This window comes from Mirounga leonina, unplaced genomic scaffold (assembly GCF_011800145.1).
Source record: "Mirounga leonina isolate KUSES-001 unplaced genomic scaffold, KU_Mleo_1.0 Mir_173, whole genome shotgun sequence".
Classification (NCBI taxonomy): Eukaryota; Metazoa; Chordata; class Mammalia; order Carnivora; family Phocidae; genus Mirounga; species Mirounga leonina.
In genome coordinates, this window is record NW_023270447.1 from 57,951,213 (window position 1) to 57,976,739 (window position 25,527).

The 25,527-nt window shown below is 46.3% G+C and overlaps 1 protein-coding gene across 1 annotated transcript; it reads right to left on the reverse strand.

Annotated features, from left to right (window-relative positions):
* Positions 1 to 3,297: 3,297 nt before the first annotated feature.
* NSUN4 (NOP2/Sun RNA methyltransferase 4) lies at positions 3,298 to 21,424 on the reverse strand. The gene is made up of 6 exons (XM_035018656.1): positions 21,279 to 21,424; positions 16,646 to 16,989; positions 12,230 to 12,384; positions 9,331 to 9,491; positions 6,427 to 6,551; positions 3,298 to 5,833 (listed from the first exon to the last, which is right to left on the reverse strand). The coding sequence occupies exons 1-6, from the start codon at positions 21,369 to 21,371 to the stop codon at positions 5,557 to 5,559; spliced, it is 1,155 nt and encodes a 384-aa protein (XP_034874547.1). The 5' UTR covers positions 21,372 to 21,424; the 3' UTR covers positions 3,298 to 5,556.
* Positions 21,425 to 25,527: the final 4,103 nt, after the last annotated feature.

The following is a 25,527-nucleotide window of genomic DNA, read 5'->3' on the forward strand; positions in this document are numbered from 1 at the left end:
GAGAGTGTGGGGAAGGCAACTCTGCCAAGGGCCCAGGAGGATGAGTAACTAGGTATCTGTGAAAAGTCCTACTGCTCTCCATACCCATAAAACTGATTTCATGGCCATTGATGTATCATGGTTGTGAAGCATAATTCAGAAAACACTAACTTAGGGGTGACTAGCTGGCTCAGTCTGTGGAGACCAGTCTTGATTTTGGGGTTGTGAGTTCGAGCCCCATGTTGGGTGTAGAGATTACTTAAAAATAAAATCTAGGGAAAAAAAAAAACACTAAAGATTTCTTATGGTGACCTGCAATCTGGCCCACTACACCTTCTTTCCACTGGCCCCAGCTCTGCCCCTGGGGACACTCAAAATACCTCTGCCCACCCTGCCTCAGAACAGTCCTATTGAGAGAGGCCGTCTCTCTTGCCCAGGTGTTCCCCTCTCCTGGTGTAATACTCTCAATTCCCTCAACTCCTCTTCCCAGGCTGAGACTTTCAGTTTCCTCTCTGTCCTGGTCACCCTCCTCAGGCTCTACCCATTTGCCAACGTGCCTCCTAATGTGTCACCTCAAAATGCAGTCTGAGCTGCTTGGCATTCAGCAATTCCCATTTACTCAAAGAAATGAAGGCTGAGTAAGCTGAAGGAGGGGACTGACCTTCAGAAGCATGCTTTGTTCAGCCAGCTATCTAATTTCCTCATTCAGCAAATACTATTGATAATCATATTCCCAGTAGGAGGCCCACGGAAATCTGATCAGATCATTTTCTGGCTTAAAAATCCTATGATGGCTTCCAGTTACTCAGGACAAAACACCTACTCCTGGAGCAGTTGGCTTCTGCCTGCTTCTCTAACCTCGGATTCCACAACCATCCCCTTCTACGCTTCAGCATACTAGACCTCTTTCAGACTGCTTTAGAGGGACCAAGAAAGAAATTTCTGATTGTGTGTAATTTTTTGAAAGTTACTTGAGTGGTCTGGGTGGGGGGTGGGGTAACTGGGTGAAAAATAAAAAAAAATAATACATACATACATACATACAATTTGGCTTTTTGAAGGAAAAAAAACTTAAAAATAAACCCAGACTCATTAGCAATCAGACATAATACCATTTTATATCAGCACATAGAGTCAAGCATACAATGGGTTAGAGAATATGGCAAACATTTTGTTAGGGGGATTACTGAAGATTATCTCTCTCAAATAAATAAATAAAATCTTTTTTAAAAAATGAGTAAATTATCTATGGAAGAAAGTTACTTTAGGAAAGTCACTGGTGAGATAAGGACATCCCCATATTTTACCTAAAAACTGAAATGTACATAAAGTCATATCCACAATTAGACAATTGTTGCTTCCCTAACAAATTATGTATCAAAATATGTGTTGTAAAAGTTTTTTGATTAAAAGGATAAAAGACCAAAAAAAAAGTTACTTAAGAGGTCCAAGCTTGTTTCCTATCTATGAAATGGAACTAAAAAGAGTACCTATCTCTCAGGGTTTTTGTGAGGGTAAGAAACAAGGATGCCTATAAAACAATGCTTAGCATCAGTCTGGGATAGACAACTGCTCAACACGCAGTAGCCATCACCACCACTGCTGTTAGGAATGAGGCGTCAAGGGCAGCCACGGTTCTGGCTTGGGCAGCAGGGCCCATGGTGGCGCTGTGTTGGGAGGTGAGGAACGCACACAGTGAGGAAGAGCAGGTTGGCAGAAGAGAAAGTGGTGATTGGAGTTAGCCACTGGGGCTCTGCCTGCCCCCCCTTGCCCTCCTCTAAAGACCCTCAAATCTTGAGACCTTCTAATCCAAAGTTTTTGGTGTTTTTTTCCCTAAAGGTTTTTAACTTGGGGTTTGCAGATGGTCTGTAGGGAGCGCCCAAACCCCGGGATTGTGTGTAAAATGCATTCTTCCCCTGAGACTTCCAAAGCTTTTACCAGTCTCTCAGACAGATTTATGACCCCTGCCCCCCCACAAGGTGAAAACCACAGACCCAAACCATCTCTCTAATGTGACCCATGACTGTCCCAACACTTGGTCCTCTGCCAAGGATGGGCTATTGTATGTCACACAGAAAGGGGAACACACGAGGAAGACTGAGGCAACATAGCTAAGCTTCCAGGTCTCCAGATATAGCCCCTCCCACAGCCCCTATCAAGCCACATTCAGCACTATTATACTTTGTGAGCTGGTTCTCTACCCCTCTATTTTTTTGGGCATCATGTGCACAAAATTGGATTAATCAAAATCCTTTTTCATGACACATTTTTATCATGTACAACATACTTTTATGCATAGCTTTTCACTCATTCAGTTGACAATAACCTAATCTAACTATATGTTCCCTCCGGCTCCGTCCTGTCCCCCTTACCTGTGGGAACCATTATCCTGAATCCCACAGTGAGAACCCTTCCGTCCTTTTTACATAGTTTTTGGCATATGTGTTTGTTAAAAATGTTTTTGAGGGCGCCTGGGTGGCTCAGTTGTTAAGCGTCTGCCTTCAGCTCAGGTCATGATCCCAGGGTCCTGGGATCGAGTCCCACATCGGGCTCCCTGCTCGGCAGGAAGCCTGCTTCTTGCTCTCCCACTCCCCCTGCTTGTGTTCCTGCTCTCGCTATCTCTCTCTCTGTCAAATAAATAAATAAAATCTTTTAAAAAAAAATGTTTTTGAATTCTTAGTTGTATTTAACTCTAAAACATGACAGAGATACAAATTAAAACCACAATGAGATACTCAGAGACACCCACTGGAATATAGTTTAAAACTTACAATACCAAGTATTAGCAAGGATGTGCAACAGAGCATTCTATCTTTTGTTTGAATCACTATGATCTGTGTAAGGAATCTTGGCTTTGGGAGAGCTCAAATTAGAAGTTCACGGAAGGGTTTTTATGCTACTCTGGCCATGTAATCAAGCCAGAAACACGTAACCCGTTAGGCCAGTTATAAACCATTAGTAATGTTAACTTATTCACCAGTAAAGGAAGTGACCCTGGGAATCATCAGGGGAGCTTCAGACTTTAAATGGCACATTAGGAATTCTAGACTAGGCTAAATTCTAGTGACAGAAAGCAGTGATTTCCTGGGGCCAAGGATGGGGGAAGGGGATTGAGTGCAAAGGAGCACTGGGAAGCTTTTTATCTTTTTTATTTTGTAAAGATTTTATTTATTTATTTGACAAGAGAGAGCACAAGTGGGGGGGGGCAGCAGGCAGAGGGAGAAGTAGGCTCCCCGATGAGCAAGTTCCAATGCGGGGCTCGATCCCAGGACCCCGGGATCATGACCTGAGCCGAAGGCAGATGCTTAACACCCAGGTGCCCCAAGGAAGCTTTTTAGAAGATAGAATTACTTTCTATATTTTGATGGTGATGGTGATTATATTATTATATATAATTATCAAAATTCATTAAACAGTACATTTAAAATTATCAATTATATTGTCTGCAAATAGTAACAAATCTTCATGTTTTCCTTTTTTTTTTTTAATGGCATCATGCTACATTTAATCTTTTGGGACTGAACTTTTTTCATTTAATATTTTATTTTAAAGGTTCATCCATACTGTTTTGTATCACTGTGGTTCATTTGACAGCCATATAATATGCCATTGTGTGAATATTCCAGTTTATTTGTCCACTCAGCTGCTCATGGCCATTTGCGTTTCCTTTGGGGATTGCTATGAACCAATCTTGTACAAATCTTCTGGTGTACATGTATGAGTTTCTCTTGGATTTATCCCTAGTATTGGAATAACTGCGCTGTAGAGTAAGTAGATGTTCAATTACAGGAGATAATCAAACTTTTTTCCAAAGTAGTTCTTTGCCTTTCCAACCTGAGTCAGTCTGTCCCCAGTTAGACTGGGACCCCAGGGGCAGGAGACCCAATCTTGAATTAGCACTGCTTTTAGCATTGTTAGCACCAGGCTGGATACCCAGGAGGCCAAGGGCAGAAACCCAGGCGCCTGAGGCCTCCCAGCCTCAGCCAATACTGAGAGTAAACAGCAGGCCGGGGCCACATACCACACATGGAGGCTAATTAAAGTCCTACTCCCTGGAGCTCCATCTTCCTAGCTTCACTCGACTTGGAGTCTGAAAGATGTTTCAGGGCACTCAGTTACAACGCAAATCCCAAGAAAAGAGAAGGCTTAACCTTATCCAAAATCCTTCTCAGCTGACACCTCTAATACCATTAGCAGGAAAGGCATAAAGAACAAAATGAGTGAGAGAAAGAAGAGGAGGGAAAAAGAAAGTGGAAAGAACGAAGAACATAAGTATTCTAAAATTATGCTCCCTTTTCTGCACAAAGGCCAGTTTCTCAGGAAGAAAAATTATTTTTTTCATTAAAAAAAGCAATAATTTACAAGTGACCGTAAGCAATTTTTAATATCCCTGCCATTAAGGGATTACCTTCTTTATGTTAGAGTGACAAAGACAACATAATTAGCATGCAGTCAGAATGATGTAATATTGCCCCAAACCTCATACCCTCGGGGAGGGGAGGCCCTGTGCTGCTGGGGAAGAGCTCCGAGGGACCGAGGGCTAGGCCAAACAACTAGAACCAGGGCTCAGCCACAGACCAGGAACAAGAAAAACAAAACAAAAAGCATAATATAACAGAAAAAGATATCAGATGCCTAGGTGCTCGGAAAGCAAAAGGAGGAGAGCTGCCATGAAGGAGGACGAGGAGTCTCATCTCCCACGGTCCCAACTGCCGCTACACCTCCAACAGCTCCCTGGCTACCTGTCCTACAGGAGCTCCAGGAACACCTGCTACAGGGATGAACGACGGCAGAAGCGCCCAGGAGAGGATCACAGCCCTGTGGTTTGGGCAGCTTCCCCTGCCACCCGAGGCAGCAGTGATGTGGGCGGCAGGAGCGGCTGCAAGGACGCAGCTCGGGAGAGCTTTCTCAGCGCTAGGAAGCGGATTATCATGATTGGCTTAACATTTTTAGTTGCTTGTTCCTTAAATTTGATCGGGGGCTGTCTGAAGGAACTACGGAGGCGTGTTTGGGCCCATCGGTTGCTGAGGACTGATCACACGCAGAACTCACTTCAAGTGTGAGAGGTGCTCTGTCACCAGAGGTCTGCCACCAGGCTGCCACCAAGAGGTCTCCTGGGCACTGGGGCCCTAGGAGCTGGTGCTCAGTAATGGCAGCTGGTACAAACGGCACTAACAGTACTTGGACTGACAGGAGGCCCCAACTACAGCCCCAGCTCTATGGAGCTTCAACAGTTTTATTGGCTAAATGCTTCTTCCCAAGTTTACAGCTTAAAGTGTGGGCCTGCTCACTGGCTCCTCCTTCTCAGCTCTTAATGGGGCAGGAACCTTTAGCACAGGCTTAGAAATGGGGGGAGAGGGTATAATAAGTGAGTTAGAAACCTGCTGATGCTCTCACAACTGGACAGCAGGACAGAAAAACTCCTACTTTCTAACGCTGAAAACTGTCTATAGAAAGACTTGAACAGGATGGAGATAGGACCCAGAGTGCATCTTTGCCACGGGTCTCAGTTTCTGGTGCTTCCACGGGAGTAAACCCTTCACCCTCCTACACCAGGACTTCGGGAACAGGGTGATGCTATGTCAGCCTACACATTTTGCAAAAGTACATAGGCCCAAAATTGGCCAAGAGGTTTGGGATTACCAGCTCCCCAACCTGGCAGGATGGGAAGAAAGAAAATGTGTCCATGAAAAGCTTTCGGAAGTGAGTCAGGTCTTCCACCTGAACCTTGATGCTGTATTGATTGGCCAGGAACTCGATGGTGCCTTGCACCACATACTCGTTCTGTAAGTGTGAGAGTGAGCAGGTGGAATAGACAACATGGCCTCCTGGTTTGGTGGCAAGGAGTCCAGCCCTGAAACCAGAAAGAGAGAAAAGCAGTGACTAATGAGCTTCCCAGAAGCAGAAGGACAACAGGGGGAGCTGGAAGCATGGATATTGGAGTCTACTGTGGGATGGGCAGCTGTGTTAGCTTCTGAAGTCCCTTCCACATAGATACACCGGAAGAGTCATTCTCAAGGCAGAGAGCAACCCAACCTTACTCCATGGGCTCTCCACCAGAAGCAATCCCCTGAACTCTGACTCTGCTTATGGTCCAAACACTGACGCTAGCTAGCTATGCACTGAGTCCTTACCAACCCTACAGGGCCTCGACTTCAGTCACTTTTTTCAAGCTTTCAAACTTGTGCTACTCACTGGGACTAGGACTAGCACGGAGGTAAGGCAACGTAAATGAATCTGTGCGGCCCACCCTATGTGTGTCCTACCACATAGGGTTTTCATGTTCCAGAGGACCCTCCTATCATGTCTGTCTCCTCCAGGGAGTTCCTCAATCAGAAGACCCTTCTGGGGACGATGGTTGTGGCAAGAGCTTCCGATCCCCCAGGCGACCAGCCCCCTGGAACACTGTGGCACGAAGTCGAGAGCGTGGGTAAATCTGTTACTCACCCAAGCAGCTGCACCTGAAGCATAGGCAACATCTGCCGCTCCTTCTTCCTCGACCGCTGAAAGATGTTGTTCTCCTCCGCGTGAAGGGAGTGGCGGTCTGTGGTACAGGGCACATCCACCAGCACCTGCCCAGACGTGGTAAAGGGCACAGTATTAGAGCTCCTTACACGCTCTCTCCCTTGGGCCCTTGCCCTGAGAGGTTTCCCACAGTGCTCCCTCTGCCCATCCTTCCGGTGCAGAGTATCTGACAAAGCTTCTCATTTTAACCTGGTAGACAACTGTGAAATAATGAGTGGGAAAATGGTATATTTAGGTATACTCATGGCTGGTCAAAAAGCCAAAGCCAATACCCAAATAACTACAATTAAATTAACTGATATAGACCTAGAAAGAAGTCTTTCTTTTCTTTTTTAAGATTTTATTTTTAAGTAATCACTACACCCAACAACGTGGGACTCGAACCTACAATGCTGAGATCAAGAGTCCCGTGTTCTACCAACTGAGCCAGCCAGGTGCTTCCTAGAAAGAAGTCTTTCATGCTTTAGGGCTCTGTCCTTGGCTCTGTCCTTAGCTATTTGAATGAAACATCCAATTTACAGGTGATAGAATGCCCAGAAGGTAGCTAATAGACTGAATAACAGGATCAGGACTCAAAATTATTTTATGCTGAAACATCATATCCAATATGGAAAAGTTTTAAAGTGAGAAATATAAAATCATTCATGCATTCACTAAGAGCCTATACTCTGTGCTAGGCACAAGAGACAAAAACAAAAATTAAAACAAAAGAAAAAGTTCTATAATTTATGTTTCCAAAGAAATCATCTATGGAAGAGATCTGTGAATTTTAGTTAAGCAGAAACTCCAAGTAAATTAATAATGATAATGGAAGCGTGCAAGCACAGGCTGAGTAACGATGACAGCTAGGGGTCTAATCTTCATGGCCAGGTACTGTGCTAAGTGCCTTCCTCAAACACGCTCTGTGAATCATCTGCATAGTCCTACATAGCAATATTCCCTACTTTACAAATGAAGAGGCTGAAATTTCAGCAAGAGGAAGCAACTTGCCCAAAGTCAGTAAGTGGCAGCCCTGTGGTACAGACACGGGTTAGGTGGACAGCAGAGGTCATGCTCTATCCACTCCGTTCTGCTGTCTCCATGTCAAAAAAGCTGAACTGGGGATTCCTACACAGGCAAGAAGCAGGCCTCTTAAGCCTATCCAAGATTCTATAAGCCTTGGTCTTTCAATTTCTTAGAGTGGTTGAGCCAGAATGGTGAGAACTGGACAGATTAGATCGAGTCAGATGACAATAGAGTGACAAGAGCTATATATTTTTTTTATATTTTTAGAAGTATATGTTTTAGGGCGCCTGGGTGGCTCAGATGGTTAAGCATCTGCCTTTGGCTCAGGTCATGATCTCAGGGTCCTGGGATCGAGTCCCACATCGGGCTCCCTGCTCCTTGGGAGCCTGTTTCTCCCTCTGCCTTTCTCTCTCGCTCTGTCTCTCATGAATTAAAAAAAAAAAAAAGAAGTATATGTTTTAATAAATACTTTTAGAATACGCCAATTAAAAGAAAATGCAAATAACTTAAAGATAGGGAATGACTTTCTTTCTTTTTTTTTTTTTCTTTAAAGATTTTATTTATTTATTTGAGAGAGAGAGAATGAGAGAGAGAGAACACATGAGAGGGGATAGGGTCAGAGGACGAAGCAGACTCCCTGCCAAGCAGGGAGCCCGATGCGGGACTCGATCCAGGGACTCCAGGATCATGACCTGAGCTGAAGGCAGTCGCTTAACCAACTGAGCCACCCAGGCACCCTAGGGAATGACTTTCAACATCATTCATAATAAGAGAATATAAATTAGATGCTATCAGTTGGCAAAACCCAAAAAGTTTAAGAACACCAGTGGTGGCAGGATATGAGGACACGGAACTCTTCCGCGTCACCAGTAGAAAGGAAGCCAATGGAGCCTCCACAGAGAGTGATTTAGTACACTCTGTCAAAATCTTAGATGCAAAAAAAAAAAAAAAAATCTTAGATGCATATAAACTGTTTTCCAGCAATGGTACTTAAAAAGCATAAAACTTAAAAGGACTGTACCTCAGGGTACATTACTAAATGAAAAAACTACAAAGTTCAAATAGTGAAATTAATACACCACCACTCCTTTTTTCAAAAATACACATACATTGGGGCGCCTGGGTGGCTCAGTTGGTTGGGCATCTGACTCTTGGTTTCAGCTCAGGTCATGATCTCAAGGTTGTGAGATCAAGCCCTGCATCACGCTCTGGGCTGAGTGTGAAGCCTGCTTGAGATTCTCTCTCTCCCTCTGCCCCTTGCCCTGCTTGCATGCACACATGTGCACACACTCTATCTCTCTAAAAAAAAAGAACCACACACATTTGTATTTGTATATCCACAAAGGATACATCTTAAAGGATACAGAAGAAAATATAAACAATGGTCATCTGTGGGGAGAGGAAGGATGGCTGTGAGACAGGAGTAAAAAGGAAGCATACTTCTCACTAGATACCCTTTTGCACCTTCTGAATTTTGCACCATGTGCTGTATTAATATTCAAAAATAAATTAGCTTATTCATATTTATTTTGATCAGGGTTTCTGAGCAACCAAGTGAGTTGAGAAGTAAAATAAGTCTACTAACCCTTTTCCCACTCAGTCAGGTTCAAACTCTTTCCTGCTAATTGTCTCTAATGAAGATACCACCAACGATTGTGCAGATGGTTGTGTTCTCCCAATCACCCATGGAGAGGTGGCCAGGTCCAGAAATGGCCCTCCATCCTCAAATATGGAGGGTGGATCCTACCCGCTGAGGGCCTGGAGCTGGGACAGGAAGGCCAGATTTGGCTAGCTGGATGTCTCAGGTCAGGAATCACTCACCCGGTCATAGGTGTCCCCCTCCAGTTCTCCCCACTTCCTGCCATCCCATGAGGTGACTCGAACTCGATTTCTATCCCTGATATCTTGAGGCACATAGCTGTGAAGGACCCTCTGTAGTCTGCCTGTTCGAGAAGTGGACACATCATTGGCAGCGAGATTGCCTGTGGGAATATAAATTTTAGCATTGTTTTTTCTAATTCTGGAAAAAAATGCCATTGGAACTTTGATAGGGGTTGCACTGAATCTATAGATGGTTGTGGGTAGTAGGGACATTTTATGCCTGTGAGAATAAAGAAACTTCAAGGCCATGCCCCAACGAAACATCCCACCAGCAATGGTGCTGATGGAGAGTCAGACCAATTATTGGGCATAGCCAATCAATGCAGACCCCAGGGGCAGAGGCAAGTGGAGAAGACATGTTTATTATGTACATGGCACAGTACTAGACACTCTAAAGCAGGGGTTGCAAAGGCAACCACAAACCCAGGCCAGAGAGGATATATAAATAAATAAAGTAGACCAAGTATGAATATTTCTAAATAAGTATGCTCTCTCCTACTTTTTTGAAATGTGTCTCTCTCTTCATTTTTGGCAGATACCACACATTATTTACCAAAATTATTTTCCCTCTCATTCCTTAGTAATAGAACTCCAATTTTATTTGAGGGAGAGGGGAGCAATGTGCCCCATTTCTTAGCCTCCTTTTATGACTAAGTTTTGGTCAATGATTGTAGGCATAATTATTGTGTGGGACTTATGGGAAGATGTTTAAAAGAAGCTAGCACAATTAGATGTACCCCTTTTAACCAATCTTTTCTTCCTGCCTTGAATTTGAATGTGGTGACTGGAGTTCTAGCAGCCATCTTGGACCATGAGGCAATCCTGAGGATGGAAGCCTGAAATAAAATAGGCTGCAAAAAGAAAGAAGGAGCCCAAGTCCCTGATGTTTGTGGAGACTCCATACCAGCCCTGGACTGCCTATATCCCAGCTCTCTTATATAAGAGAGAAAAACTTTTCTTCTTTAAGCCAGTGCATTGATTTTCTATTGTATATGGCAAACCTAATCCTAACTGATTCACCATCTATCTTTTACTTTCCCTTTTGTGACAGACACAAAGTTCAAGAAATAGTTCACTTTGCTCTTGGCTCTACTGTAAGAGAAAACATTACTGCAAGCTTGATGATAAATTGTGATTGATACCTGGCCTCAGAGTCATGAAGTGAAAGGGAGAGGCAGGAACTATGGTGAAGAACTAGAGAGTGCATACCTTATACCTTATGGGAGTGATCACTACCATGCCAGCTTAGTGTTCCCACAAAGATATAGAGTCCCAATTTTTGAGGGCACTTAAAGAAGTAAAAATCGGATTCTCTGCTCAAGAGGAATTTGCAGAAGGACATGAACGGAGTACAGAAAAGCTGGGTTCCAGTTCTGGCTATCTCCAACTCAGGTAAAAGTATCTAATCTCTTTAGGACTCAATTTCCCCCTCCCTAAAATAGGAGGGCTAAACTAGGGAAACTCAGTTGCTTCCTTCCACTGGGATGAAGGACTCCCTTGGGTAAGGAGCTGGGAAGGGGGCAAGGTGCTGGTAATTTAGTACACCTTAGAAAAGCAACTCTCAATGACTTCTCCTTGGCTCTTCTCCTGCCTCTTGGCTGCTAGAACTCCAGTTATCACATTCAAATTCAAGGCAGGAAGAAAAGGTTGGTTAAAAGGGGTTAAAAGTTCAAGTTCCTCCTCTTCCAAGTAACCCCACCTCACTCATCCCCTTTCTCGTGGATTCCCACAGCACTCAGTCAGATCAGCACAGCCCAGCACAGAGGCTGGGCTCTCCTGCACTGGACTCATTAAACCCTATCAACACTTTTTCTCCTCTCCCTCTGCACTTCCAAAAGGTAAGATCAAATGTGGTACCTTGCAATCACCTACAGGGCCAACCATGAGGCTGGAAGCTAACCCAAACTGTGCAAGCTGGCTGACGAGAACTGGAAGAGAAGGGGCGAGCCCCACCAAAAAGGCTCAGGGATAAGGCAAGAGAAGCCTGACTGACCTCCAGGGTGGCTAGTTCTCCGGTCTCCAGGGAAAAAAGGCTGCCTGTTTGAAGGCAGGACGTCAGCCAGTAGATAGCCGAACACTTACAGTGACATGGCCCGGGCTGGGGGCTGCAAGTACTGAGATGAATAAAACCTGGGCCTGTCGCCAAGGAATTCATTCTTGAAGAGGGAGACGATGCACACCCGGTAAAGCTCTGGTGCAAGGCTAATGTGCCTACGGTTGCCAGGGTGACACCCACGGGCCCGGGAGCATAGGACACAGGCGACGCTTTGCCACCGGCCGACAGAGGTCATGAGGGGAGACTTCCAGGAGGTGGCACACTTGAGCTGAGGCCGAAAGCTAAAAGGCTAGAGGCAGGCCAGCTGGGATAGGGTGGAGGGTATTCTGGAGAGAAAATGGAACAGGAGCAAAAGATGAAGGCTGATTCAAATAACAGAGAGTAGCAGAATGTGGCTGAAGCAAACAAAGTCTGGGGAAGACTGACATAAAGCCATAAAGGGTGGCTGCAGCCAGATCTTACTGCTTTAGTTGGCAGACTAAGGAAACGAACCTAACCTTAGAGACAAAAGTAAACAGATACAGAGGAATGAAAGTGTCGTGCGTAGATTGATCAGGGCCCTGGTTTAATCTGCCTTCGGAGACCTTGCTCGGCTCAGCAATATTCCTTGGCCAACTGACAGAGGAAGAGAGGAGAAAACTGCAAACAAAAATACACCACCTTAGCAAGCGAGCACTGTACCCCCTCTGACCCTGGGACCAGAGAGCCCATCCGATTCGGGAGGCCCCTGACTGGGTGAGGGAGGGAGCCCTCCCTGCCCAAGACACCAGGCCTCTGACTTACGGCAGCAGCCAGTCTGAAGCAGTGCTAGTGTCTTTCCCCCGGGCGCTGCACATAAGTCAAGCACAGTGTCGCCAGGCTGCAGGCCAAGGGCCAGGACAGGCAGCAAGGAAGCAGCATCCATCAGGTAGTAGTCCATGACACCCAGGCTGCCAAGCCTAGAAGAGAGGAGACCACCTTAGAGTCAAATTCTAGGTCAGGAGACCCAATGGAAGTCAAGGCCACCAAGTCCATGTCCTCAGGCGCTACTGAGTTCTATTCAGCAAAAACTCATTTCTCAGACCCACTCACTCACTCATTCATCCACACTGCAGCCAGAGTGACCCAGTTAAAACACAGATTGAGAGGTATCTGGCTGGCTCAGTCAGTGGAGCATGCAACTCTTGATCTCAGAGTTGTGGGTTTTTTTGTTTTGTTTTGTTTAAGGATTTTATTTATTTATTAGAGAGAAAGAAGAGAAAGTGCACGCATTGGGGGGGGGGAGAAGCAGTGGGGGAAGGAGAGGGACAAGCCAACTCACGCTGAGTTTGGAGCCAGATGCGGGGTCCAATCCCAGGACCCCGAGATCATGACCCAAGCTGAAGCCAAGAGCCTGAGGCCCAACCTACTGAGCCACTGAGGTGCCTCCAGGGTTGTGGGTTTGAGCCCCATGTTGGGTGCAGAGATCACTTAAAAAGAAAATCTTAAAAACAAAACAAAACCCCACATATCAATTCACTCTAATCCAGCCAAGCTAGCCATCTTGCCCTTCCTTAATTAAGCCAGGTATGCTCTAATCTAAGGCTTTTATAGCTGTTCTACTTTCTACCCACAAAGCTGTTCCCCCAAACAGCCCTGATTTGATTCCTCACTTTTTTCAGTCTCTCCTCAAAGTTCTCTCCACAAAAAGTTATCTCATCAGAGAGGCACTGGCATTCCCTGACTACTCTATCTAAAAATAGCACCCCTACTCCCATCACCTCCTATCTCTCTGTTACATTACTTTTCTTTAAAGCCTTATTGTTCACTTTATATACATGTACAGATGTGTGTGTGTGTGTGTGTGTCCTCTCCTCCTCCTCCCTCTTTAGAATGAAGGCAGAGACTATAATAACCCTAGCACCTAAAACATCGCCTGGCATATAGGAGGAACTCGGTCTTACTGGATTACATATTAAGACACAAAATTGTTTGTGGGTTTAGAGAAGAATACCATTAATTGTGCCTCTCACAGTCACCTGAGTCAGGCCTGATGAAGAAATAGGCCCTCATTAGGTAAAGGAAGGGGAAGAAAGGGAAGAAGAGAGGAAGGGAGGAAGAAACAGGAGCATTCCAAGAGCAGAAAAAAGAGCAAGCAAAGGCATGGAAGCAGGGACACTCATAGCTCCTTTCAGAAACAGTGAGAAATCTGGTGTAGTAGAAATACAAGGTGAATGAGATTGAGGTTGGAAAGCAGATAGAGGCCAGGTTGTAAAAAGCCTTAAACCCTATCCTAAGGAGTCTGGACTATAACCTGCAGGCAGTTACCAAAGTTTGTAAAGAAAGGGACATGATCATCTGAATAGAGTTTTAGAAAGCTAGGTGGGTTAGAAAGAACAAATTAGAAATAGACAAAGTGAGAAGGCTGTGATAAGAAGATAGGCAGGAACCATGTGGATAGAGACAACAGACAACAGCAACCTAATGGTCACAGGACTCCTCACTCCCAGGCCAGTTTTCATAAGCCATTCTCCTGCCTGACACACAGCTCAGCCATTGGGGACAGACTCAAGGAGACAGAAACCTGATCCTTGCTGCCCTGACAGGAAGGCTCTGGGAGAAAGATGTGACAAGACATGAGACATAGTACCACTGAGGATCCACTACAAGAGCTACAGTCCCCAGGTTTGAGGTTGTGACAACTTCACAAGTAGACTCAGAGTGTGGTGGGATATTTTCAAAATCGAATCACACTTGGATTGTCCCTGAAACTGTGTGCCTCATGCCTCATGGAGAATGACAAGAAATCTGAGAAAAGCACAGAATTCCTATCACACTAGCACAGGTCTATGAAACCCATTCTCATCAGTTCCTTCCTTTTGGAAGTGTCACTCGACTCTTTTTTGGTTCAGTTTTGAAATCTGCTGAAAGTTACAGTCCCTCTTTCAAAAAAAAAGGCACAACAATTTTTCAGATAATTTCAGGAGATTCTTGGACTCCGTAAATACATCCTTGACCTCCTGGGAGATTAGGATTCCCTTGATTTATATGGAACCTATCAAGACAAGAAGGAAACCCAAACCTCTCTGAGTAGAAGCCAAGCACCTCAGGCAACTTAGGAAACCACATGGTGCTGCATCCACAGTTCTGCCTAAAACCAGCGCCTCCAAAGTGATCTCCAACCCTGCCCCAATCTATCTCCCTCTCACCCCAATTTACTAACATGATCTTCCTAAAGCATAACTTTGATGAGAAGAATACCACCAGTAAGAGATACTGTTTGTGAGTGCTATACTGTAGGTGCTGTACTAGTGTCTCAGATACATCACTTCATTTAGTCCTCACTAGGACCCTGTGAGGCAGGAGAACCCAGATTCCAGAGCCAGACCATCTGGATCCAGCCCAGCTGCTCAACAACTGTGTGCCTTTAGCAAATTACTCAACTTCTCTGTGCATCAGTGTCCTCGTCTATAATAAGAGTGCCTACCAGAAAGGATGATTGTGAGGATTAAAGGAATTAATAGAAGTTACGTGCTTAGAACAATAGCTGGCACATGAGCTAGAGTATCAGTGCCATTATTTTCCAGATTCGTTTCCAGATAAGGAAACCAAGGGTCAGTTATCCAAAGCTACATGCCCAGTAAGTGATGAAGGCAAAATCCAAATCTAGGTTTTCTTGACTCCAAATCCCATGCTTATAACCACTGTGCATTACTGCCTTTCCCCTACTCAAAAATCCTTTCCAGTGGTTCTCTAGAACAGATCTTGGCAATTTACAGCAATATGGAACTAAAGGGTGCATGGTCTGAAGCCATCCAGCCCTGGCAAGTCTAGCCATTTATAAGCAACCCTGGGCCATCAGGAAAATCCCCTTCTCTAAACCTGTAAGTTCCTGGCATTCAAGATTCCCACACATAGCACCCCCACGTACTCTTCTAGCCTCACCTCCTAGTTTTCCTAAGCATGCAGCCTTCCCTCAAGCCAGTAGCTAGAACTATTGCAAAAGCTTCCTAATTTCCATCCCCATTTCATATGTCATACATAGCCTTGCCCCTCTCCAATCTGTTTTCCACACAGCAGCCAGAATTTTTTTTTAATTTTTTTCTTAAAGATTTTATTTATTCATTTGAGACACAGAGATACAGAGAGAGAGAGAGAGAGAGAGAGAAAGCATGAGCAGGGAGAGAGGCAGAGGGAGAGGGAGAAGCAGGCTCCTCGCTGAGCCAGGAGCCCGATGTGGGGCTCGATCCCAGGACCCTGGGATCACGACCCGAGCTGAAGGCAGATGCTTAACCATCTAAGCCACCCAGGTGCCCCAGCAGCCAGAATTTTAAAAATTCAAATCTGGTCATGTCATTCCCCACCTTAAAACTTTTCATGGCTCCCTCTCTCTTTTAGAGAAAAAGTCCAAAATCCCACATGGCCTAGAAGACCTTCAAAATCTGGCTTCTGCCAGCTTCTGTAGCCTTGCACCCCCATCCCCACCCTCATGCCACCAGCTTTAATTCCTACTCATTTTCAGGTCTTAGCTTAAATTTCTTTTCCTCAGAAAAGACTGGGTTAGATCTCCTAATTATAAAACTTCATAGCATCTTGTACTTTTCCTTCGTAGCACTTATCACAATTATAGTTTCTTAACTATTGTCTTCCTCACTAGACCGTAAGTTCCATGAAGGCTTCAGCTGAGCACTGCATGAGAAGACCAGAAGTTCCCTCATCACCAACCCCTCTGGTACTAACTTTGTGTCCCTAGGTAAGTCTCCCTCGTTCTTTGGTACCAGGAGGTTACTTGTCCTACTCACTTGGATGGGAGCTAAGAGGGCAAAATGAGAAAGCAGTTGCAAATAATACACATTTTAACTGTAGAGGGCACGGGAAGTGCACAAATTAGAGATGGCTGTCTTCCATAGGGGAAAACAGAGCAGAACAGGTTCTGGGATCAACCTGCCTGGGTCTAAATACTAGCTGTACCACTTGCTCTCTCAGGGACCTAAAGCAAGCAAGTACCTTAACTTCTCTGCACCTGTCTCCTCAAATGTAAAAGAGGAACAATAAGATTACCTACCTCAGAGGGCTGTTGACAGAACAAAAGGAGATAACGCACACACAACACTTAGAAAAACACCTAGCATATATAAGCACTCGAAAAATATCAGCAATATTATGATCCTTATGAAACAGGACAAGAGCTGGGTCTCTTTCTGTCTACTTCCAGCACACTCAGGACAACCCAGATCCTACCTGGCAGGAGGGAACCGACTGACATCCCCTCTGGCAAAAGTGAAGCATCGAAGGTTCGGGCTGTAGGCCCCGGAGGCTGGAGTTGGAGTTGGAGTCTGGCCACCCTCGGGCTCCAGTTCCCCGTGGGAAATGGCTTCCTTCACAAAGTCCCTGGCCCTCAGTTGCTCCAGCTCACCACTCACATGATCCCAGGCAGCAAAGTTATTGACCAGTGCACCATACTTCTGCTCTGAAAGGAGACTGACCCGGATGGATGGCCAGAGATCACCAAATTGCACACTGTAAGTCATGTCAAAATTCTGCAGAGCCAGTTGAGTGGCAGGAAATTTGGGCTCTGTGGCAGCCTGAAAGGAAAAGAACAGGCTTATTGGTCTTCCAGTCTTGCCTCTCCCCTACCACCTGACCTCACCAATACCTCAGAGCCCTGCAGCAAACGCGGATCCAGCCACTGCCCACTCCTGCCTCTGCATCCTGCCTCTGCCCGCCAGAAAAGAAGTATGAAAGAGAAAAGTAGTGGGGAGCTGGCCTTTCTGTCTCAGGGTTGTGAGAAAGCAAGCTGTAGCTCTTACAACGGCATGTGCGGGTCACCAAGAAAGGGGGCAATCCTTGAGGCCTGGGAGTAAGAAGAACTTAAGAGAATGGAAGCTCACGATAGGACTTTTGAGGAGAGTCTACAGAAGGTTGGAAGAAACTATGAGGGCCCGGGTGCCTGGGTGGCTCAGTTGGTTAAGCAACTGCCTTCGGCTCAGGTCATGATCCCAGGGTCCTGGGATCAAGTCCCATATCGGGTTCCCGGCTCAGCAGGAAGCCTGCTTCTCCCTCTCCCACTCCCCCTGCTTGTGTTCCTGCTCTCGCTGTCTCTGTCTCTGTCAAATAAATAAATAAAATCTTAAAAAAAAAAAAAAAGAAAGAAAAGAAAAAGAAACTATGAGGGCCCTGGGGGAAGCCTCAGCCTTAAAAACAAAAGATGCTTTCTCTCTGAACAGCCCTTCCGTCTTCTAAGGCATTTTCTTGTCTCCTAGCTTATGTGAGCACCACAAAAGACAGCTCAGTGGGATACAAATATCAACCTTCCACATTTGATGGAAAGATAAAGGTAACTTACCTAAGGTCATGCAGTGACTGACACCATAATGCTCAGAATAACAGGGTTGAGGGTCATTTTGGGAGAGTTCCTAGAGCCCAGGAAGGTGGGATAAGGAGAACTCCTAGAAACCTTGTGGTATAAACCAAAACAGGGACTTCTATGGGGGTAGCAGAGAGGGACAGGATTCAGGCATGCAGAGCATAAACACAGATTAAAAGGAAAATGAAGACATCAGCTGAGGGGTCCTCAGGTAGGTTCTTGTGGCCACAGCTGGGACACTCGGTCGGGCTAGCAGTCCTATTACTGTCTGTTCATTTTGCTCTGGCCTACACTTTGGTCTGGTCAGGACTCTTCCTCTGGCCCTCATTTCTTGTTATGGCGGGGACTCTTGCTCCGACCATGACCTTTGCCGGGGCAGGGACTATTGCTCCGGCTCCTGCTACGGTGGGGACTCCTGCCGTGGCCCCGCCTTTTGCCGTGGCGGGGACTCTTACTTCGGCTCCGACTTTCACCACGGAGGGCACTCTTGCCGGTGCCCTGACTTTTGCTACGTTGAGAACTCTCACTCTGGCCCTGATTTCCATTACACTGAGAACTCTCGCTCTTATCCTGACTTATGCTTTGGTGGGGACCATTGCTCCGGCTCTGACTTCTCTTTCGACTGGGACTCCTGTTCCGGCTCTGACTTCTTTGAGGATCGAGACTCTTGCTTTGACTTTGACTTCTGCTGGGGTGGTGGCTATTCTCACTCCGGCCCCGATTTCTGCTTTGGTGGGTATTCTTGCTCTGGCTGTCACTACTCTGGCATTCACTGATAACAACAGCTGAACTGCAGCTGAGATCAGTGCTACAGCTGGAAGTCTTGGAAGAAGGCAAAGGACAGCTATAGGGAACCTGAGGGGGCTCTTTGCAGCAGCCTCGAGGAGCCACAGAATAGACATGGAGGCCACAGGGCATGGTGTCACAGGCCACAGGGTGGCACCGGGCTTGGGGGACAATGGGTAAACTTTGAGGATCAAAGGGTGCTCGCAAAGGGATAAAAGAATAGATGTGGGTGGAACAGGGAGGTGGTACAGGCTGGCGATGAGATTGGGGTGGGCCCCTGGGAGTGCTATAGATGCCACAGGGGGGCCCCACGGTCAGTTTATGACACTGAGGGGGGCCGAGGAATGGGCAAGGATCAGAGGTGGGGGGAACCACAGAATATATATGGGTATTGCACGGGGGTCCTATGGGGAGTCCATAGGAGGTGCTCTGAACATAACTATTGGGTGGGACAGGACAAAGAGGAAGGCGAAGGGGAAGACAAGTGGGGAGAACAGGTTTGAGGGTTTTAGGGATCACAGTAGGTAAGGCAGGTCCTTGGGGAAGTTCTTTGGGGCAGGGATTTGAGGAAGTGGTAATGGATGTCACCATACAAGAAGGACCAGAAGGGCAGGAGGGAGGTGGAGGAGAAGCACTGGCCTTAGGGGGCCTGGGCAGGTCAAGAGGAGTGTGCTGGAGAGGGATGATCAGGGAGCGACATCTGTGGAGAGCATGTGGTTGTTTTAACTCTGAGGATTTGGGGGACTTCACTTGTGGGCCAACTGAGGTAGGGAGAGGGGGTTCGTTATAGCCTCTGCGGGGGGGTGACTGGGGTGGAGATATAAACTGGTTGCCCAAGGGTGAAGGGAAGGAGAAGACAGAATAAGGACAGTGAGAGGACAGGGGAAGAGGTGGTTCCTGGGGACAGGGGGGACAAGAAATCGTGGTGCCTGGCTCTACAAAGAGGCAAGAGTTCCCACCAGTCTCCCAGGCGAAAATGGATTCAAAGCAAGTCTTCACAGGAGCCTGGGACTGGGGTGAGCAAGGAGAACAAGTACTCTTAGCAGGTAGACGGATGGCACAACAAGGGCTACCAAGGGCAGCCTCTTGAGAAAAATGGGAATAGTGAAAAGAGCCCTCCTGACGTGAGCTGGGAGAGCCAGATGTGCCTGCCTGAGAAGAAAGTGGGGAGCCACAGCAATTTTTCCCAAGGGGCAGGTCAAGCTGTGGTTTAGGTTCACAAGGGCCTGGAGGCTTAAGGTGGCTACGGCAAAAGCTGCCAGTGTGTGGGGAAGATGCAGGGGAAGGTGGAGGGTCATTGTAACTTCTGCCTGAGGACCAGGGACAGAGCAGAGGGGAGACCCTGGGCGCAGTTTCCAAAACCCTGGAAGAAAGGGGTGGGGAAACTACAGATCTAATTTCCACCGGCCGGTGAGCAAGAGGAGGTGAAATAACGACGGCAGTTCCCAGGGGCCTATGAGTAAGAGTAGGTGAAATAATGGGGCAAGTTCCCTGGGACCCAGGAGTGATGGAAGATGAAATCATGGGGCCAGTTTCCAAAGGCCCATGAGGGAGGACAGGAGAAGTCACGGGGCTGGTTCCCAATGGCCGATGAGGGAGAGTAGGGGAAGTCACCGGGCTGGTTACCAGGACTGAAGGGTATCCACCACAATAACAGAGGCAAGCCTGCTGGTCAATGCAAGGGCTTCGCGGACAGGGATGCGGTGTTCTCGGGGGACTGATCCAGCTGCAATAAGGGCTCCGTGGACGAACAGGGGGTGACCCCAGAAGGCTGAACCGCTCAAAACAAGGGCTCGAAGGGGTCGAACCAGAGAGGATAGGCTCGCGGCGGAAAGGCCTTCCAAGGAGTGGAGAACATGGTTCAAACGAACATCTCCCCGGGCGCAGGGGAGGCTGTGAAGGTGGAGAGGGGGGCGGTGGGGGCGGGGAGGGAATCGGTCGAGGTAGGGAGGGGGGCGTGGCGGTTAGGGAAGAAATTCCTGGCCTACAGGTGAGGCCAGAGAAAGGGTCTCTGGAGAAGTGGGGAGAGTCCAGGGGTTGAGGGGAGTCGCTGCACCCTTTGCCTGAGTTTGGGGAAAGGCCAGGAGTGTGGGCAGGGTGATCGCTGTAACCTTTCCTGGACACCAGAGGCAGCTCGAGGGTGAGGATGGGGTTGAATCCTTTCTCGGAGGGCGGCGCAGACCCAGGAAGGAAGGGGTTGTCGCTAAAACATTTTTCGAGGGGTGAGGGCGGCCGGGCTGAAAGTTCTAGGAGGAAAGGCGGAGAAGAGGTCATGGAGGGAGGGAGAAAGGGGGGACGGGGTAGGAAAGAAGGGGACGGAGAGGGAGGAGGGGAAGTGGAAGGGGTAGTGGGGGCCAAGGGGACGGTAACCGAGAGCCGGGGAACAAGAAGCGGTGACATAACTAGAAGAATGAGGGCGGCGGTGATGACGTAACTTGGAGGGGCGGAGTCGGGAGGGCTCAGACGTAACCCGAGCGACAGCCCAAGCTTTGTGACGAAATAAAAGGGCGATGGAAGCGAATACGTAACAGATGTGAAGGGGAGGAGCCTAGAGACGCACCCTGAGGGGCGGGGGAAAGAGGCCGAAGGCGTTCCCGAGGGGCGGGAGCAGTGAACCCATCCGAGAGGGTTGGGAAGTGGCGGGGCTGGAGAAGTTTCCCGAGGGGCGGCGGCAAAAGGCCGCTATCGCTGTTCCCTCCTGGGCCACCGGCCGGATCTTACCCATTTCTTCTTATGTCGATGTCTCCGCGGGATGGTCGCGAAGTGTGCACGCTTCAGCACGTCCCGAACTCGTCTCACTACCAGCGCAGCCATATCAGCGTGCACCGCCGAATAATTCCGACCTGAACCGCAACAGCGGACCCGCGGGTTCCGGAGAGGTGGTGGCGCCACTCTGGGCGAAAATAGGAGGGAATTCCGGCGGTCTCTCTTCCGGGGTTCAGCCCACCTTTACAAACCAGGGGCAAACCCCGCTCCGCCAGGGATCTTCTGTGGGTGTTGGGAAAGAGGAACCACTCGCACAGAAAGATGCCTCTGCTTGGAGCATTGGGAGAGACTGCGTAAAGGCCCCTAACCCAGTTGGGGGATCAGAGAGGACTAGGCGCTGGCAGTTGAGTACTGAAAGAGTTAGCTAGGCAAAAAGGGTCGGGAAGGGCCTTCCAAGCAGAAAGATCCTGAGGCAGAGAAAAACGAGGACAGATTTGTGGGCAGAGGCGGATTTATAGTGGAGCTAACGAAGCTTGAAGAACCTATTTCCAGTGCCCCTTCCAAGGCTCTGTCCTTAATATTGTATTGTTTTTCTTACCAAGAGGGCCCTTGAATTGTGTAAGCTATAGGCGCCATAGAACTTGACTTCACCATAGGGAGCCCGTAGAAAGGAAGAATATGATCAGATAGGTGTTTTTAAAAATGATCATCTGGGAGCTTACCGGTTGGTGAATACACCGAAGTGCTGGGAGAGAGCATGGAAACTCCATGTCCTTTCCCTATCTATACATTGCACTATGCATCTCTTCCACCTGACTGTCCTGAGTTATATCCTTTAGTAATAAACCAGTGATCAAGTGAGAAACGGGTCTCCTGAGAGCTATGACCTGCTCCAGCAAGTTACTACAGCCCAAGGAGGGGGTCGTGGGGACCTCTGATCTCTAGGTAGTGAGTCAGAAGTACAGATGTGAGCTGTCAGCCAGTGGAGCTTAAGTATTCAAAAGTAATCAGTCACTGTTTCAAACTCCATCGAAGAGTCATATCGCTTTCAGAAGGCAGGAAATTTGGGTACATTTTTACTGGAGTTACAGGAGTGATGAAGCAAGTGTGAATTTTAAGACAATCTCTTCACTACCATAGAAAATTAGAAGTAGTGAAGAAACTTTGTAGCACTTTGAGCTTTTCCAGTATTTTATGGATTGTGAACTGTCAAAGCTACATGTGAATGAGGGAATTTTTAACCTTTGCTCAAACTGTGTTCTTTTTTTTTTTTTTTTTAAGATTTTATTTATTTGTCAGAGAGAGAGTGAGAGCGAGCACAGCCGGGGGAGAGCACAAGCAGGGTGAGCAGCGGCAGGCAGGAGGAGAAATAGGCTCCCCACTGAGCAAGGAGCCCCATCCGGGCGGGACTTGATCCCAGGAGCCTGGGATCATGACCTGAGCCAAAGGCGGACGCTCAACCAACTGAGCCATCCAGGCTTCCCTAAACAGTATTATTCTTAATGTGAGTTGTAAAGTTCCAGTGAAAAACATACACTTTTATTTCCACATTTACAGGAGTAGTTACCAAAACTTTAAATATCACAAATAGAATCTTGTGTTTATCACTAAAAAAAAAAGAAAAATCATCTGACCGTTGATGGTTGGAGTAAATAGGATTATGGCAGGGAAATCAGATGAAAGAAGATGGTTCTGAATTAGTGTAGTGCCAGTGAAGATAGAAAAGGATTGATTCCACTTACAATTCAGAGAGAATTACAGGATTTGTTGATTGATTGGCCCCATCTATTTAAACTAGTACATGCTACACCACCAGTTAATAGCTGTCCTCTTAACCTGCTTTTATTATATCATGTATTTTTTCATACAGTCTGCTAAATTATAATTTTCAAAAGATTGGAAACATAATTCTTATACAAAGATAAAATGAACACATGCCAAAGATTTTATTTATCATAATAAACTGCTTCTCCATTATTATCCTAAATAATGAGGGAACCAGCTAGATGGTAAGACTTGTTCAAATGAGGGGCACCTGGGTGGCTCAATCGTTAAGCGTTTGCCTTCGGCTCAGGTCATGATTCCAGCATCCTGCAATGAATAAACAATTCACTCCCCCTGCTTGTGTTCCCTCTCTCGCTGTCTCTCTCTGTCAAATGAATAATAAATAAAATCTTTAAAAAAAAAAAAAAAGACTTGTTCAAATGAGAATTTGAGTTTAAGAGATTTAGGTTATCAGCCAAAGGAATACTGAAATCAATTTGCTAAGAGTTGTAAAACCATTAATATCTTATTAAGTAATAAACTGTAATGCTTATTGCTTCTACCAGATGGAAATCAATTCCATCTCTACTGATCAAAATTCAGTTGCATTACTATGGCTAGGAATCATTTGCATTGCCATTGGTTTTCTACAAGTTAACCTTTACCCCTACAAAGTTCTGCAGTAGCCTAGTCAATATAAAGTCTATCAAAGGTATACCCTAGCACTACGGTGAAGGAGCACCCAGTAATTCTCTCCTGCCCCTTTACAAGTTCTGGACAGTTTTTCTTACTATTTTCCCCCTCATTAGAATGTAAGATTTTAAAAATCAAGGATTTTATTTTTTTTAAAGATTTTATTTATTTGAGAGAGAGAGCACATGAGAAGGGGGAGGGTCAGAGGGAGAAGCAGACTCCCTGCCGAGCAGGGAGCCCCATGCGGGACTCGATGCAGGGACTCAATCCAGGGACTCAGGATCAAGACCTGAGCCGAAGGCAGTCGCTTAACCAACTGAGCCACCCAGGCGCCCAAGGATTTTGTTTATTCATTGTTGAATTATCAGCACCTAGAACTGTGTATGGTACATATTTTGCTCTCAATAAATATTTATTGAATGAGTGAGTGAGTGAGTGAGTGAGTGAAAGATGAGAAATTTGTTACAGGGACCTAGCACTTGTAAGATGGAGGGAGATATGTGCATAGAGAAAAGCCTTTTTTAAAAAAAGTTCATGGAAGCTCTTTCTGCCCACCAGTCCTGTCCCCATGCTATCATAAAAACACTTTTTTGCACCAAAAGAAAGAAAGAAAGAAAAAAGAATGGCTCATGACATTTAAATCCAGATAAGGATCCAGTCAGCGAGCAGAGATTGAATACTCTAAATAGGAGGTATCCCAGAATACCTGTTCTCAAAGGTTTATACCAAATATGGAGTGTCAGGACCACAATCACCATCTCCTTGTGAAGGACCCCTTCCAACCCCCAACCTCCTGTTTACCCATCGGCGCCTGGGTGGCTCTGTCTTTGGCTCAGTTCGGCTCCCTGCTCAGCAGGGAGCCTGCTTTTCCTTCTCCCTCTGCAGCTCCCCCTGCTTGTGCTCTCTCTCTTAAATAAATAATAAAAATCTTTAAAAAAGAAAAGTCTTTAAATATTAGGACGCTTTTAAGTTCACAATAGTGGGCGCAAGTTTTTCAAAATCCTAATTTATTTTATTTTATTTTATTTTAAGTAATCTCTATGCCCAACGTGGGGCTCAAACCCACAACCCTGAGATCAAGAGTTGCACACTCCACCGACTGAGCCAGCCAGGCGCCCCTCCCAATCCTCATTTTGCTTGAAAGCTAAATTTTTATCTCTGACAACTAGTACTATCAATTGTTTTCCTTGAAGTGACAGGCTTACTTTGTTCATTTTTCAAGAAAATGCTATTAAAATATAATTGATTTTTTAAATATAATTGATTTTTGTCTATTGATCTTATATCCTGAGATCTTGCTAAGCTAAATTATGTTTTGATAACTTTTTTGGAAATATTTTCACTTTTTCTATGCACAAGGTTATGTCTTCTATAAAGACACTTTTACTTCTTTCCAATCTGAATTCCTTTTTTTTCCTTTGCATCCTTTTACTGTTTATAATTTACAGTACACAGTTCAATACAGATGTTAGTAGACTGACTTGTGTCCATTCTTCAGGGGAAAGCATTCAGTATTTCATCAATATATATCATGTTAACTCTAGCTTTTTTTTTTACAACAGGTGTCCTTTACTAGATTGAGAAAGTTGCCTTCTTTCCTACTTTGCTAAGATTTTTTTAAAAATCATGAATGAGGGGCACCTGGGTGGCTCTTTCTTTAAGCGTCTGCCTTCAGCTCAGGTCATGATCCCAGGGTCCTGAAATCAAGCCCCACATTGGGCTCCCTGCTCAGCGGGAAGCCTGCTTCTCCCTCTCCCACTCCCCTTCCTGGTGTTTCCTCTCTCGCTGTGTCTCTCTCTGTCAAATA